General features: G+C 50.0%; 1 protein-coding gene across 21 annotated transcripts in view; it reads right to left on the bottom strand.

Annotated features, from left to right (window-relative positions):
* fam13c (family with sequence similarity 13 member C) overlaps window positions 1-18,566 on the bottom strand; it is a 304,619-nt gene that overhangs the window by 57,616 nt on the left and 228,437 nt on the right. For all 21 annotated transcript variants that reach the window (XM_072478901.1, XM_072478903.1, XM_072478904.1 and 18 more), the window contains one exon: window positions 5,354-5,492. In XM_072478901.1, the coding sequence (XP_072335002.1) occupies window positions 5,354-5,492 (139 nt within the window). The remainder of the gene's footprint in view (window positions 1-5,353; window positions 5,493-18,566) is intronic.

Genomic DNA, 18,566 nt, shown 5'->3' with positions numbered 1-18,566 from the left:
ATGGCGGCGGCCAGAGACAAAGTGGAGCTGCAGGAGTTTATCAAACACTGCTTCGAGGAGCAGCGCGAGGAGATGCATAAGGAAATGCTGGCGCCTATGCTTTCGGCAATCGAAGGACTAGGGATCACCCAGAAGGCCCACGAGGTTCAGATCCAGGAGGTACAAAAAAGAGTTGGTCAGAACGAGGAGCGATCTCGGGCCTGGTGGTGAGAGTGGAGCAGAACGAGACGCTACACAGGAGGTGGGCGGGAAGACTCGAAGACCTGGAGAACAGGTCGAGGAGAAAGAATCTGCGGAATCTCTGAAGGAGCGGAGGGGGCCGATGCCTGGGCATACGCGAGCACGATGCTCAGGGCGATGATGGGCAAGGAGGCCCCTTCGAGGCCACTGGAGTTGGACGGGGCACACCAGGTGCTGGCGAGGAGGCCCCGGGCAAATGAGCCACCAAGGGCGATGGTGGTGAGGTTCCACCGGTTCACGGACAGAGAGTGGGTCCTGAAATGGGCCAAGAGGGAGCGGAGCAGTAAGTGGGACAATGCAGAGATCCGAATATACCCGGACTGGAGCACGGAGGTTGCAAGCGGAGAGCGGGTTTCAACCGGGCCAAATCGGTGTTGGACCGGAAAGAAGTGAAATTTGGAATGCTGCAGCCAGCGCAACTGTGGGTCACATACAAGGGCCAACACTACTACTTTGAAACGTCTGAAGAGGCGTGGACATTTATACAAACCGAAAAGTTAGACTTTAACTGAGGGTTTGTGAGGGTGGGGGGGATATTTGAGGTTTGATGTGTGATGGTTGTTGTATATAGGGGGTCAATCACAATCACGCGCAGGAAATGTTACATGGGCTGGGGGAGAGAGACAAGGCCGCGACAGGAGCTGCGCCAGAAGGGGCGGAGCGGGCTTTGGAAAGCGTGGGGTTTCTTGTTTTTCCACGCGCGGGAAGAAAGGTGGGAGGGGGAACTCCCACACGGGGAGGTCAATGGGATAGCGGGGGTAGCCGGGGTCAGCAGCTGTCAGCTGACTTACGGGAGTGACATGGGGGGAGCAAAACAGATAGACAGGGGTCTAGCGGGGGGGGGGGGGGGGGGGCAGGGGGGGGGAGGGTTGCTGCTGCACTGGCCGAAAGGGAATGGGACATAGAAGGTGGTCGGGACAGGGGTCCCCCGTCTGGGGGACTGGAGGGTGAGGGAGGCATGGACCCGGGACTGGCCCAGAAAAGGAGATGGCTAGTCGGCAGGGGGAAGGCGGGGGAGCTCCAATCCGGCTGATAACGTGGAACGTGAGGGGCCTGAATGGGCTCGAAGAGGGCTCGAGTGTTCGCGCACTTAAAGGGACTGAAGGCATGCTCCAAGAGACACATCTGAAGGTGGCGGACCAGGTCAGGTTAAGAAAGGGATGGGTAGGACAGATATTCCACTCGGGACTGGACGCGAAGAACAGAGGGATGGCAATATTGGTGGGAAAACGGGTGTTATTTGTGGCCAAGACTATTGTAGTGGACAATGGAGGGCGATATGTAATGGTGAGTGGTAGGTTGCAAGGGACGCGGGTGGTTTTGGTAAACGTATACGCCCCGAACTGGGATGATGCAGGATTCATGAAGCGCATGTTGGGGCGCATTCCGGACCTGGAGATAGGAGGCCTGATAATGGGAGGGGACTTCAATACAGTGTTGGATCCAGCACTGGACCGTTCCAAATCAAGGACTGGAAAGAGGCCGGCGGCGTCCAAGGTACTCAGGGGGTTTATGGATCAGCTGGGGGGAGTGGACCCATGGCGGTTTGCAAGGCAGCAGGCCAGGGAATTTTCTTTCTACTCCCATGTACACAAAACCTACTCCCGGATAGATTTTTTTGTTCTGGGCAGGGCGCTCATCCCGAGGGTGATGGGGACGGAGTATTCAGCCATAGCCGTTTTGGACCATGCCCCGCACTGGGTGGAACTGGCGCTGGGAGAGGAGAGGGACCAACGCCGCTGTGGCGTTCCCCCTCCCACCTTTCTTCCCGCACGTGGGAAAAACAAGAAACCCTGTGCTTTCCAAAGCCCGCTCCGCCCCCTCTGGCGCAGCTCCTGTCGCGGATGTGGGACTGCTGGCGGACGAGGTGGTGTGTGGGAAGGTGAGGGGTGTATCGAAAGGTACTTGGAGGCCAATGACAACGGGGAGGTGCGGGTGGGGGTGGTATGGGAGGCGTTGAAGGTGGTGATCAGGAGAGAGTTAATCTCCATCAGGGCTCATAGGGAGAAGACAGAAGGCATGGAAAGGGTGAGGTTAGTGGGGGAGATTTTGAGAGTGGACAGGAGATACGCAGAGGCCCCGGAGGAAAGATTACTTGGGGAAAGACGACGGCTCCAGACGGAGTTTGACCTGTTGACCACAGGGAAGGCGGAGGCACAGTGGAGGAAAGCGCAGGGGGCGATCTACGAGCATGGGGAAAAGGCTAGTCGGATGCTGGCACACCAGCTCCGTAAGAGGATGGCAGCGAGGGAAATAGGGGGAGTCAAGGATGGAAGGGGAGCCACAGTTCGGAGTGCGACGAAAATAAACGAGGTATTTAAGGCCTTCTATGAAGAGCTGTACTGATCCCAGCCCCCAGCGGGGGAAGAGGGGATGAGACGATACCTAGACCAACTGAGATTCCCGAGGGTGGACGAGCAGGAGGTGGCTGGCTTGGGGGCACCAATTGGGTTGGAGGAGCTGAGCAAGGGTTTGGGGAGTATGCAGGCGGGGAAGGCCCCGGGACCGGACAGGTTCCCGGTGGAGTTCTACAGGAAGTATATAGACCTGTTGGCCCCGTTACTAGTGAGGACCTTTAACGAGGCAAGAGAGGAGGGGACCCTGCCCCCGACAGTGTCGGAAGTGACAATTTCTTTGATCTTAAAGCGGGACAAGGACCCACTTCAATGTGGATTGTACAGGCCGATCTCGCTCCTCAATGTGGATGCAAAGCTGGCAAATGTGCTGGCCACGAGGATCGAGGACTGTGTCCCGGGGGTGATCCATGAGGACCAGATGGGATTTGTAAAGGGCAGGCAATTAAACACAAACGTGCGGCGGCTTTTAAACGTGATGATGATGCCATCGGAGGAGGGAGAGGCGGAGATAGTGGCAGCTATGGACGCGGAGAAGGCCTTTGACCGAGTAGAGTGGGAGTACCTCTGGGAGGCGCTGCGTAGGTTTGGGTTCGGGGGAGGGTTTATTAGTTGGGTTAAGCTCCTTTACAGAGCCTCGGTGGCGAGTGTAGTGACGAACCGGCGGAGGTCGGAGTACTTTCGACTGTACCGAGGGACGAGACAGGGGTGCCCCCTGTCCCCCCTGCTGTTCGCATTGGCGATCGAACCATTGGCCGTGTCATTGAGGGAGTCTAATAAATGGAGGGGGGTGGTCCGAGGGGGAGAAGAGCATCGGGTGTCGCTATATGCGGATGACCTGTTGCTGTACGTGGCGGACCCAATGAAGGGGATGCTGGAGGTCATGCAGTCTCTGAGGGAGTTTGGGGAGTTTTCGGGCTATAAGCTCAATGTAGGGAAGAGTGAGCTCTTCGTATGACAGGCAGGGGACTAGGAAAGAGGGATAGGGGACCTACCGCTGAGGAGGGCGGAGGGGAGCTTTCGGTACCTGGGGATCCAGATAGCCAGGAGTTGGGGGACCCTACATAAACTGAACCTGACGAGATTGGTGGAGCAAATGGAGGGGGACTTCAAAAGATGGGACACGTTACCGCTATCGCTGGCGGGTAGAGTGCAGTCGGTCAAAATGGTGGTCCTCCCGAGGTTTCTGTTTGTGTTTCAGTGCCTCCCCATCGTGATCACCAAGGCCTTTTTTAAGAGAGTAGGTAGGAGTATTATGGGGTTTGTGTGGGCGAAAAAGACTCCGAGGGTAAGGAGAGGGTTCCTGGAACGCAGTAGGGAGCGAGGAGGGTTGGTGCTGCCAAATCTAGGGAGCTACTACTGGGCAGCAAATGTGGCGATGATCCGCAAGTGGGTTATGGAGGGAGAGGGGGTGGCATGGAAGAGGATGGAGATGGCGTCCTGCAAAGGAACGAGCCTGGGGGCGTTGGTGACAGCACCGCTGCCGCTCTCGCCGACAAAGAGTACCACGAGCCCGGTGGTGGCGGCAACGTTAAGGATCTGGGGCCAGTGGAGACGGCACCGGGGCACAATGGGAGCATCGGTATAGTCCCCGATCAGAGGTAACCACCGGTTTGTTCCGCGGAAGATGGACGGGGGGTTCCCGAGCTGGCATCGGGCGGGGATTAGAAGAATGGGGGACCTGTTCATTGACGGGACGTTTGCGAGCTTAGGGGCACTGGAGGAGACGTTTGAGTTACCCCCGGGAAATGCCTTTAGATATATGCAGGTGAGGGATTTTGTGAGGAGACAGGTGAGGGAATTCCCGTTGCTCCCGGCACAAGAAATTCAAGACAGGGTGATCTTGGGTGCATGGGTCGGGGAGGGCAAGGTGTCGGCAATACACCAGGAGATGAAAGAAGAGGGGGAAGCGCTGGTAGAAGAGTTGAAGGGTAAATGGGAGGAGGAGCTGGGGGAGGAGATCGAGGAAGGTCTGTGGGCTGATGCCCTGGGTAGGGTTAATTCCTCCTCCTCGTGTGCCAGGCTCAGCCTGATACAATTTAAGGTGGTTCACAGAGCTCACTTGATGGGGGCGAGGTTGAGCAGGTTCTTTGGGGTCGAGGACAGATGTGGAAGGTGCTCAGGGAGCCCGGCGAACCATGTCCATATGTTTTGGTCATGCCCGGCACTGGAGGGGTTCTGGAGAGGAGTGGCGGGAGCAATATCTCAGGTGGTGAAAGTCCGGGTCAAGCCAAGCTGGGGGCTAGCAATATTCGGAGTAGTGGACGAACCGGGAGTGCAGGAGGCGAATGAGGCCGGTATTCTGGCCTTTGCATCCCTAGTAGCCCGGCGAAGGATCTTGCTAATGTGGAAGGAGGCGAAGCCCCCCCAGCATGGAGGCCTGGATAAATGATATGGCTGGGTTCATAAAGTTGGAGAGGATAAAGTTTGCCTTGAGAGGGTCTGCGCAGGGGTTCTACAGGCGGTGGCAACCGTTCCTAGACTATCTCGCGGAGTGTTAGAGGAAGGTCGGTCAGCAGCAGCAGCAACCTGGGGGGGGGTGGTTGAGCAAGGGATAACATGAAGATCCAGGGAAATTGGCACGTACGGGAGAGAGCCAGTGTACAAAGCTATGTAAATATACTATTTTGCCATGTATATATCTTGCTCCGCGCAATTTCTAGTCTCTTTTTTTGTTTGTTACGGGGGGGGGGAGGGGGTTATTGTTTGTAAGGGAGAAAAACTGTGTTAAAAACTTTAATAAATCTATAATCACATACTCGGTATTTCTTTTCCTGCTCAAATTTTTCTTCATATTTTCGTATTTTCTTTCTCAAGTTCTGGATCTGTTTTGTCAGTTGCGTCACCAACATTGGACTGTTCTCAGCTTCTGAATTGACCAGTGTAGAGTTTCTTGGCCTTGAAGGAGAGAACAGGGTTAATTCAAAACTTAGCAACTCAGAGACTATCACATCAATGCTACAACTGGAGAACCGTTCACAGAAACTCAAATATTTCTTTGAGCAACAACTGCTGCCAAAAAGACAAATTTTTAAAATATATTACAGGAATAAAACCAGTTTATGAACACAAGGAATTACAAGTCCCATTTGTGCACTATATTACTCTTCCATCTCATATAAAGGGATTATTTCCAATTGTCTCCAGAAAAGAGAACATTCCCCATAGTTTCCATGAAAAAACACTCCATTATTATTCAGTCTTTTTTTTTTTATTAAATATTTTATTGAAAATTTTTGGTCAACCAACACAGTACATTGTGCATCCTTTACACAATATTATAACAACACAAATAACAATGACCTATTTTATAAACAAACAAAAAAAAAAATGAATAAATAATAAATAACAAAATGAAAACTAACCCTAATTGGCAACTGCCTTGTCACAAGTAACACTCTCCAAAAATATAATTTAACAGTCCAATATATAATTATCTGTAGCAACGACCTATACATACTATACAGTATATATTAACAACCCTGAGAGTCGTTCTGGTTCCTCCCCCCCCCCACCCCCGATCCTGGGCTGCTGCTGCTGCCTTCTTTTTCCCATTCCGTCTATCTTTCTGCGAGGTATTCGACGAACGGTTGCCACCGCCTGGTGAACCCTTGAGCCGACCCCCTTAGGACGAACTTAATCCGCTCTAGCTTTATAAACCCCGCCATGTCATTTATCCAGGTCTCCACCCCCGGGGGCTTGGCTTCTTTCCACATTAGCAATATCCTGCGCCGGGCTACTAGGGACGCAAAGGCCAAAACATCGGCCTCTCTCGCCTCCTGCACTCCCGGCTCTTGTGCAACCCCAAATATAGCCAAACCCAGCTTGGTTCGACCCGGACTCCTACTACTTTTGAAAGCACCTTTGTCACCCCCATCCAAAACCCCTGTAGTGCCGGGCATGACCAAAACATATGGGTATGATTCGCTGGGCTTCTCGAGCACCTCGCACACCTATCCTCCACCCCAAAAAATTTACTGAGCCGTGCTCCAGTCATTTGTGCCCTGTGTAATACCTTAAACTGAATCAGGCTTAGCCTGGCACACGAGGACGACGAGTTTACCCTGTTTAGGGCATCTGCCCACAGCCCCTCCTCGATCTCCTCCCCCAGCTCTTCTTCCCATTTCCCTTTTAGTTCATCTACCATAGTCTCCCCTTCGTCCCTCATTTCCCTATATATATCTGACACCTTATCATCCCCCACCCATGTCTTTGAGATCACTCTGTCCTGCACCTCTTGTGTCAGGAGCTGCGGGAATTCCCTCACCTGTTGCCTCACAAAAGCCCTCAGTTGCATATACCTGAATGCATTCCCTTGGGGCAACCCATATTTCTCGGTCAGCGCTCCCAGACTCGCAAACTTCCCATCCACAAACAGATCTTTCAGTTGCGTTATTCCTGCTCTTTGCCACATTCCATATCCCCCATCCATTCCCCCCGGGGCAAACCTATGGTTGTTTCTTATCGGGGACCCCCCCAAGGCTCCAGTCTTTCCCCTATGCCGTCTCCACTGTCCCCAAATCTTCAGTGTAGCCACCACCACCGGGCTTGTGGTGTAGTTCCTCGGTGAGAACGGCAATGGGGCTGTCACCATAGCCTGTAGGCTAGTCCCCCTACAGGACGCCCTCTCTAATCTCTTCCACGCCGCTCCCTCCTCCTCTCCCATCCACTTACTCACCATTGAAATATTAGCGGCCCAATAATACTCACTTAGGCTCGGTAGTGCCAGCCCCCCCCTATCCCTGCTACGCTGTAAGAATCCCTTCCTCACTCTCGGGGTCTTCCCGGCCCACACAAAACCCATGATGCTCTTTTCAATCCTTTTTAAAAAAGCCTTCGTGATCACCACCGGGAGGCACTGAAACACAAAGAGGAATCTCGGGAGGACCACCATCTTTTTTTTTTTTTTATTAAATATTTTATTGAAAATTTTTGGTCAACCAACACAGTACATTGTGCATCCTTTACACAATATAACAACACAAAAAACAATGACCTATTTTATAAACAAAAAAAAAACAAAAAAAAGAATAAATAATAAATAACAAAAATAAAAACTAGCCCTAATTGGCAACTGCCTTGTCACAAGTAACACTCTCCAAAAATATAATTTAACAGTCCAATATATAATTATCTGTAGCAACGACCTATACATACTATACAGTATATATTAACAAAGCTGAGAGTCCTTCTGGTTCCTCCTCCCCCCCCCCCCCCGCCCCCCGATCCTGGGCTGCTGCTGCTGCCTTCTTTTTCCCATTCCGTCTATCTTTCTGCGAGGTATTCGACGAACGGTTGCCACCGCCTGGTGAACCCTTGAGCCGACCCCCTTAGGACGAACTTAATCCGCTCTAGCTTTATAAACCCCGCCATGTCATTTATCCAGGTCTCCACCCCCGGGGGCTTGGCTTCTTTCCACATTAGCAATGTCCTGCGCCGGGCTACTAGGGACGCAAAGGCCAAAACATCGGCCTCTCTCGCCTCCTGCACTCCCGGCTCTTGTGCAACCCCAAATATAGCCAACCCCCAGCTTGGTTCGACCCGGACTCCAACTACTTTTGAAAGCACCTTTGTCACCCCCATCCAAAACCCCTGTAGTGCTGGGCATGACCAAAACATATGGGTATGATTCGCTGGGCTTCTCGAGCACCTCGCACACCTATCCTCCACCCCAAAAAATTTACTGAGCCGTGCTCCAGTCATATGTGCCCTGTGTAATACCTTAAACTGAATCAGGCTTAGCCTGGCACACGAGGACGACGAGTTTACCCTGCTTAGGGCATCTGCCCACAGCCCCTCCTCGATCTCCTCCCCCAGCTCTTCTTCCCATTTCCCTTTTAGTTCATCTACCATAGTCTCCCCTTCGTCCCTCATTTCCCTATATATATCTGACACCTTACCATCCTCCACCCATGTCTTTGAGATCACTCTGTCCTGCACCTCTTGTGTCGGGAGCTGCGGGAATTCCCTCACCTGTTGCCTCGCAAAAGCCCTCAGTTGCATATACCTGAATGCATTCCCTTGGGGCAACCCATATTTCTCGGTCAGCGCTCCCAGACTCGCAAACTTCCCATCCACAAACAGATCTTTCAGTTGCGTTATTCCTGCTCTTTGCCACATTCCATATCCCCCATCCATTCCCCCCGGGGCAAACCTATGGTTGTTTCTTATCGGGGACCCCCCCAAGGCTCCAGTCTTTCCCCTATGCCGTCTCCACTGTCCCCAAATCTTCAGTGTAGCCACCACTACAGGGCTTGTGGTGTAGTTCCTCGGTGAGAACGGCAATGGGGCTGTCACCATAGCCTGTAGGCTAGTCCCTCTACAGGACGCCCTCTCTAATCTCTTCCACGCCGCTCCCTCCTCCTCTCCCATCCACTTACTCACCATTGAAATATTAGCGGCCCAATAATACTCACTTAGGCTCGGTAGTGCCAGCCCCCCCCCTATCCCTGCTACGCTGTAAGAATCCCTTCCTCACTCTCGGGGTCTTCCCGGCCCACACAAAACCCATGATGCTCTTTTCAATCCTTTTAAAAAAAGCCTTCGTAATCACCACCGGGAGGCACTGAAACACAAAGAGGAATCTCGGGAGGACCACCATCTTAACCGCCTGCACCCTCCCTGCCATTGACAGGGATACCATATCCCATCTCTTGAAATCCTCCTCCATCTGTTCCACCAACCGCGTTAAATTTAACCTATGCAATGTGCCCCAATTCTTAGCTATCTGGATCCCCAGGTAACGAAAGTCCCTTGTTACCTTCCTCAACGGTAGGTCCTCTATTTCTCTACTCTGCTCCCCTGGATGCACCACAAACAACTCACTTTTCCCCATGTTCAATTTATACCCTGAAAAATCCCCAAACTCCCCAAGTATCCGCATTATTTCTGGCATCCCCTCCGCCGGGTCCGCCACGTATAGTAGCAAATCGTCTGCATACAAAGATACCCGGTGCTCTTCTCCTCCCCTAAGTACTCCCCTCCACTTCTTGGAACCCCTCAACGCTATCGCCAGGGGCTCAATCGCCAGTGCAAACAATAATGGGGACAGAGGGCATCCCTGCCTTGTCCCTCTATGGAGCCGAAAATATGCAGATCCCCGTCCATTCGTGACCACGCTCGCCACTGGGGCCCTATACAACAGCTGCACCCATCTAACATACCCCTCTCCAAAACCAAATCTCCTCAACACCTCCCACAAATAATCCCACTCCACTCTATCAAATGCTTTCTCGGCATCCATTGCCACTACTATCTCCGTTTCTCCCTCTGGTGGGGCCATCATCATTACCCCTAACAACCTCCGTATATTCGTGTTCAGCTGTCTCCCCTTCACAAACCCAGTTTGGTCCTCGTGGACCACCCCCGGGACACATTCCTCTATTCTCATTGCCATTACCTTGGCCAGGACCTTGGCATCTACATTTAGGAGGGAAATAGGTCTATAGGACCCGCATTGTAGCGGGTCCTTTTCCTTCTTTAAGAGAAGTGATATCGTTGCTTCAGACATAGTCGGGGGCAGTTGTCCCCTTTCCTTTGCCTCATTAAAGGTCCTCGTCAGTACCGGGGCGAGCAAGTCCACATATTTTCTATAGAATTCGACTGGGAATCCATCCGGTCCCGGGGCCTTTCCCGCCTGCATGCTCCTAATTCCTTTCACCACTTCTTCTACCTCGATCTGTGCTCCCAGTCCCACCCTTTCCTGCTCTTCCACCTTGGGAAATTCCAGCCGATCCAAGAAGCCCATCATTCTCTCCCTCCCATCCGGGGGTTGAGCTTCATATAATTTTTTATAAAATGTCTTGAACACTCCATTCACTCTCTCCGCTCCCCGCTCCATCTCTTCTTCCTCATCCCTCACTCCCCCTATTTCCCTCGCTGCTCCCCTTTTCCTCAATTGGTGTGCCAGCAACCTGCTCGCCTTCTCCCCATATTCGTACTGTACACCCTGTGCCTTCCTCCATTGTGCCTCTGCAGTGCCTGTAGTCAGCAAGTCAAATTCTACATGTAGCCTTTGCCTTTCCCTGTACAGTCCCTCCTCCGGTGCTTCCGCATATTGTCTGTCCACCCTCAAAAGTTCTTGCAGCAACCGCTCCCGTTCCTTACTCTCCTGCTTCCCTTTATGTGCCCTTATTGATATCAGCTCCCCTCTAACCACCGCCTTCAACGCCTCCCAGACCACTCCCACCTGGACCTCCCCATTATCATTGAGTTCCAAGTACTTTTCAATGCACCCCCTCACCCTTAGACACACCCCCTCATCTGCCATTAGTCCCATGTCCATTCTCCAGGGTGGGCGCCCTCCTGTTTCCTCCCCTATCTCCAAGTCCACCCAGTGTGGAGCGTGATCCGAAATGGCTATAGCCGTATACTCCGTTCCCCTCACCTTCGGGATCAATGCCCTACCCAGCACAAAAAAGTCTATTCGCGAGTAGACTTTATGGACATAGGAGAAAAACGAGAACTCCTTACTCCTAGGTCTGCTAAATCTCCACGGGTCTACACCTCCCATCTGCTCCATAAAATCTTTAAGTACCTTGGCTGCTGCCGGCCTCCTTCCAGTCCTGGACTTCGACCTATCCAGCCCTGGTTCCAACACCGTATTAAAATCTCCCCCCATTATCAGCTTTCCCATCTCTAGGTCCGGAATGCGTCCTAGCATCCGCCTCATAAAATTGGCATCATCCCAGTTCGGGGCATATACGTTTACCAAAACCACCGTCTCCCCCTGTAGTTTGCCACTCACCATCACGTATCTGCCCCCGTTATCCGCCACTATAATCTTTGCCTCGAACATTACCCGCTTCCCCACAAATATAGCCACCCCCCTGTTTTTCGCATCTAGCCCCGAATGGAACACCTGCCCCACCCATCCTTTGCGTAGCCTAACCTGGTCTATCAGTTTCAGGTGCGTTTCCTGTAACATAACCACATCTGCCTTAAGTTTCTTAAGGTGTGCGAGTACCCGTGCCCTCTTTATCGGCCCGTTCAGCCCTCTCACGTTCCACGTGATCAGCCGAGTTGGGGGGCTTCCTACCCACCCCCCCCCCTTGTCGATTAGCCATCACCTTTTTCCAGCTCCTCACCCGGTTCCCACGCAGCTGTATCTCCCCCAGGCGGTGCCCCCCCGCCCATCCTCTCCCATACCAGCTCCCCCCTCTCCCCAGCAGCAGCAACCCAGTAATTCCCCCCTCCCACCCCCCCCGCTAGATCCCCCGCTAGTGTAATTACTCCCCCCATGTTGCTCCCAGAAGTCAGCAAACTCTGGCTGACCTCGGCTTCCCCCCGTGACCTCGGCTCGCACCGTGCGACGCCCCCTCCTTCCTGCTTCTCTATTCCCGCTATGATTATCATAGCGCGGGAACCAAGCCCGCGCTTCTCCCTTGGCCCCGCCCCCAATGGCCAACGCCCCATCTCCTCCACCTCCCCTCCTCCCCCCATCACCACCTGTGGGAGAGAGAAAAGTTACCACATCGCAGGATTAGTACATAAAACCCCTCTTTGCCCCCCACATTCGCCCCACCACTTTGTTCGAAAGTTCTTTTTAATAACCCGCTCATTCCAGTTTTTCTTCCACAATAAAAGTCCACGCTTCATCCGCCGTCTCAAAGTAGTGGTGCCTCCCTCGATATGTGACCCACAGTCTTGCCGGTTGCAGCATTCCAAATGTTATCTTCTTTTTATGAAGCACCGCCTTGGCCCGATTAAAGCTCGCCCTCCTTCTCGCCACCTCCGCACTCCAGTCTTGATAAACGCGGATCACCGCGTTCTCCCATTTACTGCTCCGAGTTTTCTTCGCCCATATAAGGACCATTTCTCTATCCTTAAAACGGAGGAATCTCACCACTATGGCTCTGGGAATTTCTCCTGCTCTCGGTCCTCGCGCCATCACTCGGTATGCTCCCTCCACCTCCAACGGACCCGCCGGGGCCTCCGCTCCCATTAACGAGTGCAGCATCGTGCTCACATATGCCCCGACGTCCGCTCCCTCCACACCTTCAGGAAGACCAAGAATCCTCAGGTTGTTCCTCCTTGCGTTGTTTTCCAGTGCCTCCAACCTTTCCACACATCGTTTCTGATGTGCCTCCTGCGTCTCCGTCTTCACCACCAGGCCCTGTATATCGTCCTCATTCTCGGCTGCCTTTGCCTTCACGACCCGAAGCTCCCGCTCCTGGGTCTTTTGTTCCTCCTTTAGCCCTTCGATCGCCTGTAGTATCGGGGCCAACAGCTCTTTCTTCATTTCCTTTTTGATCTCTTCCACACAGCATTTCAAGAACTCTTGTTGTTCAGGGCCCCATGTTAAACTGCCACCTTCCGACGCCATCTTGGTTTTTGCTTGCCTTCCTTGCCGCTGTTCTAAAGGATCCACTGCAATCTGGCCACTCTCTCCTCCTTTTTCCATCCGTATCCAGGGGGGATTCCCTTCTGGTTTACCGCACAGTGTTTTTAGCCGTCAAAATTGCCGTTGGGGCTCCTATCAAGAGCCCAAAAGTCCGTTTCACAGGGAGCTGCCGAAACGTGCGACTCAGCTGGTCATCGTCGCACCCGGAACCTTATTATTCAGTCTTGTCTTCTCCAATGTTTTTAAGTCCAATTTTCTTGTTTTATTTGACCATGGTTCAGTCATTCACAAGTGGCATGTCCAGGCACTTTTTTGCATTTAACACAGGACCAGGCTGCACAAAATATGGAAGAGGACTTCTATCTATCGGGACATACTTAGAGCTACTATGCACTCACCTGATCTCTCGCTACATTGAGGAGTTCCGGTGAGTGGAGCTCCTCACTTCAGAAAACAGGGCTCTGTGCGGTCTTGACCGCACGTTACCCGCTGAGGCCCCCTATCTAGCGCGGGGGTGCGTTAAATAGTCGGGTGTTTCTCGGTGCTGCGAACGCCAGGAAATATGCGGCTAAACGTGCTTGCTATAAGACTTTGTTCCCATTTAGTTAAATCGCATCCATTATCTGAATACAATGGCATACAAGCATAAGAACCTCACATGTCTATATCTCAAAATTGCTTGATCCTGGATTGTTGTTTTCCCCATTCATTATGATGGGTAGAACATTCCAGTTTGCTGGTGCAAAAGCAGAATTCAAAATTTTGTTAAATGGATGAGAGAACAACTTTGCAATACGGTGTTGACAATCTGCAAGTCTAAACAACTGAGCATAACATCTAACTGTAGAATACTTGAATAAATTCAGCAGTTATGAGAGTTAGCACATAGGACAGTACTAGGTTACACAAATAGGTCAGTGAATACACTTCATTAAGTACCTCATTAACAGGAAAGTGCTTTGGAATAGCCTGAGGTCAAAAAGGTGCTACATCAATGAAAATGTTTTCATTCTGTAATGGGAGAGCTTGACATCTATATCTTTGGTTAATTTTAATAAGTCACTTTGAACAATACGGCCCCAGTGGGCAGCAATTATTATACTTCCATCAAACGTTGCGGGATGTATTCATGGGCAAAAGATAATCTACAATTTGACAAATCACAGTAACTTCATTGAAGCCTACTTGTGATCATAAGCAATTATTATTATTATTATCTACTCAGGTATTTCACTAAAATAAAGAGTCATCTTCCTCTTCCTGGGTTCTCTTTATTCGCCTCTATGTGGTGTACGAGGAGGTGGAATGAAGAAGAAATTGAAGTGCACTTTATTTGATTTTTAAATCATTCTTTAAAATATCATCTGGGAATTATCCAAGCCATTCCAGAGGGATCAATTTTACACAGATATAGAACCACCCCTCGGGCAATATTTCATCAGGTGTTACACATGGGGAAAGAACAATGAGGGCAATTTTATGAGGCTCAGCTTATTGGATATGAATGTGATTGGGTGAGAGGACTGTAATCATAAAACCTCAACTCATTAAACTGCTCTCAATGCAGGCGAGCTCTTGCGTGAGACGTGGGACCAGGTTGCACCCATGAGTTATTACAGAAGGGCCTTCTTATGGAAAAGCGAGAATCGCAATAGTCATCAACCAATCTCCCTGACATCAGACACTGAAAAGCAGACAGGGTCCTCATCGTTGTCAATGCCCTAAGAAATGTGAAAGATGCTTCATTCAAAATAATGGAAGGAAAAAATACTTCAAGGTATTTGTATTAATGATTCACTCTCATAAAACGAAAAACATGAAATGGCCACTTTTTGCTTGGCGTCATTCACATTACTCTGAAAATGTCTTGTCTCATCTTATTTCAGATGCTAAGCGGAGTCAGGCTTGGTATGGATGGGAGTCAGCTTGGGAACGCCAGGCTCTGACTGGATACACAAATTTTGCTGCAGTATCATACACACTTTCTGCATTACCCCATTTTTCCTCATCTGCTTAGTTAACCTCCTAAATCCGTGACTCTGGCCACCTTGAAGGACAAGGTGCATGGGAATACCATCACCTCACAATTCCCCTCCAAGTCACGCACCATCATCACCTGGATCTAAATCACTGTCCTTTCATCATCACTGGGTCAAAATGCTGCAGTTCCTTACCTAACAGCACTGTGGGAATACTTACACCCCACAGACTGCAGTGGTTGAAGGCAGTGACGCACCATCTCCTTCTCAAGAGCATTTGGGGATGGTCTTGCCAACGATGCCCATATTCTGACTACAACTGGGGGGGGGGGGTTTAAGAGAGCAGGGAAAATTCTTCCTTTCAGGAGGGTATAGAGTCTGTGGAATTCTCTTCCCCAAAGAGCAGTGGAGGATGGGTCATTGAATATATTCAAGGCAGATTTTGGATAGTCAAGGGAATCGAGGATTATAGGGTGGGCAGACAGGAAAATCACACAATTTTTACGGCGCAGAAGGAGGCCATTTGGCCCATCGGGCCTGCGCCTGACCACCATTCGAGCATCATAGCTTAGTGCCGTTCCTCTGCTTTTCCCCGTACCCTTGCACAATACTATTCAAGTAATCATCTAATGCTTCAAATGGACAACCAAATCAGCTTAGTTCTTATTGAATGGGTAGATCAGGCTCGAAGGGCCTTATAGCCTACTCCTGTTCCTAAATCCTATGACCCTATGTTCCAATAATAAACTCTGTACAAACATATTAGGATCTGCTGGTTGGTGGGTAACTGTAGGCAGCAATTTTGGGGTATTCAATATACAGTTGGAGATTTTGACAGAAATATACAAGATTACACAGCAGCCTTTGGAATTAAAACACCATGAGACATAGGAGCAGAATTAGGCCTTTCAGCCAATCGCATCTGCTCTGCCATTCAATCATGGCTGATATGTTTCTCATCCCCATTCTCCTGCCTTCTCCCCATAACCCCTGATGCCCTTATTAATCAAGAACCTATCTATCTCTGTCTTAAAGATACTCAGTGATTTGGCCTCCACAGCCTTCTGCGGCAAAGAATTCCATAGACTCACCACCCTTTGGCTGAAGAAATTCCTCCTCATCTCTGTTTTAAAGGATCATCCCTTTAGTCTGAGATTGTGTCCTCTGGTTCTAGTTTTTTTTCTACAAGTGGAAACATTCTCTCCACGTCCACTCTATCCAGGCCTCGCAGTATCCTGCAAGCTTCAATAGGATCCCCTCCTCATCTTTCTGAACTCTAACGAATACAGACCCAGAGTCCTCAACCGCTCCTCATATGACAAGTTTTCATTCCAGGGATCATTCTTGTGAACCTCCTCTGGATCTTTTCCAAGGCCAGCACATTCTTCCTTAGATGCGGGGCCCAAAACTGCTCACAGTACTCCAAATGGGGTCTGACCAGAGCCTTATACAGACTCAGAAGTACATCCCTGCTCTTGTACTCTAGCCTCTCAACATGAATGCTAACATTGCATTTACCTTCCTAACTGCCAACTGAATATGCATGTTAACCTTAAGAGAATCATGAACTAGGACTCCAAAGACCCTTTCTGCTTCTGATTTCCTAAGCATTTCCCCATTTAGAAAATAGTCTTTGCCTCTATTCTTCCTATCAAAATGCATAACCTCAAACTTTTCCACATTGTATTCCATCTACCACTTCTGTGCCCACTCTCCTAGCCTGTCCAAGTCCTTCTGCAGCCTCCCTGCTTCCTCAGTACTACCCTGTATCTTTGTATCTGCAAAGTTAGCAACCGTGCCCTCAGTTCCTTCTTCCAGATGGTTAATGAAGGGTTAGGGGAGGGTAAAGAGGGACAGATAATTTTCTCCAGCTGAGCAGTAAGGGATGAGGACACTTCAGTTTAATAGAGTGTCAATAAAAGGAAGAGGTGATGGGCTAGGAGAAAACTTATACATGGAGAAGATTGATGGAGCATGGAATGCTTTGCCAGAGGATATAGTGGAGGAAGGGATCATTGTCTCTTTCAGTGGAAAAGGGATGGTTGTTCAATAAAAAAGAGAAAGATACCGGGTGATAGGAGAATGCTGAAGCACAAGATTCTGTCTGCATTTCTGGCACAGCACAAGGGGCCAAAAGGTCTCCCCTACGTTAGAAGTGTGCCGAGATAACAGGAGGATTATACTGATTAGATTTTCTGTTAAATTGAATTGAATGTTAATTACATTAGCTGGCTGATGTGCTATTTAAATTGAGAGTCTGACAAAGATGGTCAAGTAAGCTCTGAAGTGGGTCTTGTGGCTGAGTTCTGTAAAACTCGAGATGTAAATTGGAGTGCAGGTCTGACACTCCTGGAGGCCGGAAAGGCCAATTGAACCGATCACCGAAACAGTGAGTTCTGACAGAAAGGAGAAAGCCCAAAGCAAGTGCTAGACAAGACGGCAGAATGACATGAACCTGCACAGTTTAAGTGAGGGTGAATCGCTGTTCCAGAGTTAGCAATACCGCCTTTTGCAAAGTGTATGCAGTTCTTGATGCCTATATCGAGGATCAGATGGAGTGTAATGAAGAACAGCACGATGGAAAAAAGGGCTACCAGGCGCAAGTGGCAGCTGTCATAATATGCACCCATGCACATCATGAGGTAAAAGCAGGCAGTGACAGACATCCAGGTGAGCCAATCAATGTACAGAACAGAACACGACCAATCACCAGACAGGACACCAGAGGGGGACTTGCACCTATAAAACACACAAGGCATCAGCACTCTGCCTCTTTCCACTGGTGATAGCTATAGTGATAGTCAGGGTGTACAAATCATTCAACACCTACAACACGTGGATCAGAGCTAGCCTGGTCTAGATAGCTTTAGTTTACTTAGGGTAGTAGAGAGTCAACCCACAGGCAGCTGTGTGTTTTGTTGCTAGAGTTCAATAAATCTTTTATTGAACCAACGCCTCCGTTTGGTGTATACTTGATCAGTTAATTGCCTTGTGTCCAATCCGTGTTACCCCAGGGTGAACAATACGACAGCAGCTTCACGCTGGGCTGAGCTAGCAGATCATGTTTTTTGAGGAGCAACCCGAAGCCTGACTTCTCCCTCATTACTTGGCCTGTGCCCATGTGTAGACACTGACTCACCTATACAGAGGCTACCTCACCACATCGGAAAATCTCCTGTATTCCACTTATGTTGCACTAGCACATGGTTAATTAGTAATAGCTTTATTCATCAAAGAATTACCTGAGTTAACAATTCCCAATTTAAAAAAAACTTTATTGAGGAAACATGGATCAAATGCTATGCTAATTCAGTGATGAATTGTATAACCGCACACAGCATCTTTTTTAATCTTCAGGGTCTCCTCTCTCGTCCTCCATTTGAAGGTTTGACATGGTTGGTAATTCTTGAGGTGACCAGAAGGATTTTGGAAGCTTCGATTAATCATACTTGGACTTGATCTTTAAAAGATTGTTTGTACTTTGTGTGGAGGGTGTCAATATGAGCTGTGTAAGGTCACGTGTGGCAGGACAGCTAGGCATAGAGAAAGTCCATCCGATTTAGAGTGGGCCTGGGGATGTATAATTTTAAATGTGCAATGCTGAGGAAGGTAGCATTAATTTGCCTTCACGGGAACCTTAATGCTCAAGGA

Source organism: Scyliorhinus torazame, chromosome 16 (assembly GCF_047496885.1).
Source record: "Scyliorhinus torazame isolate Kashiwa2021f chromosome 16, sScyTor2.1, whole genome shotgun sequence".
In the NCBI taxonomy this organism is placed as follows: Eukaryota; Metazoa; Chordata; class Chondrichthyes; order Carcharhiniformes; family Scyliorhinidae; genus Scyliorhinus; species Scyliorhinus torazame.
Note: the sequence above shows the minus strand (reverse complement) of the source record. Positions and strands in the feature narration are given on the sequence as shown.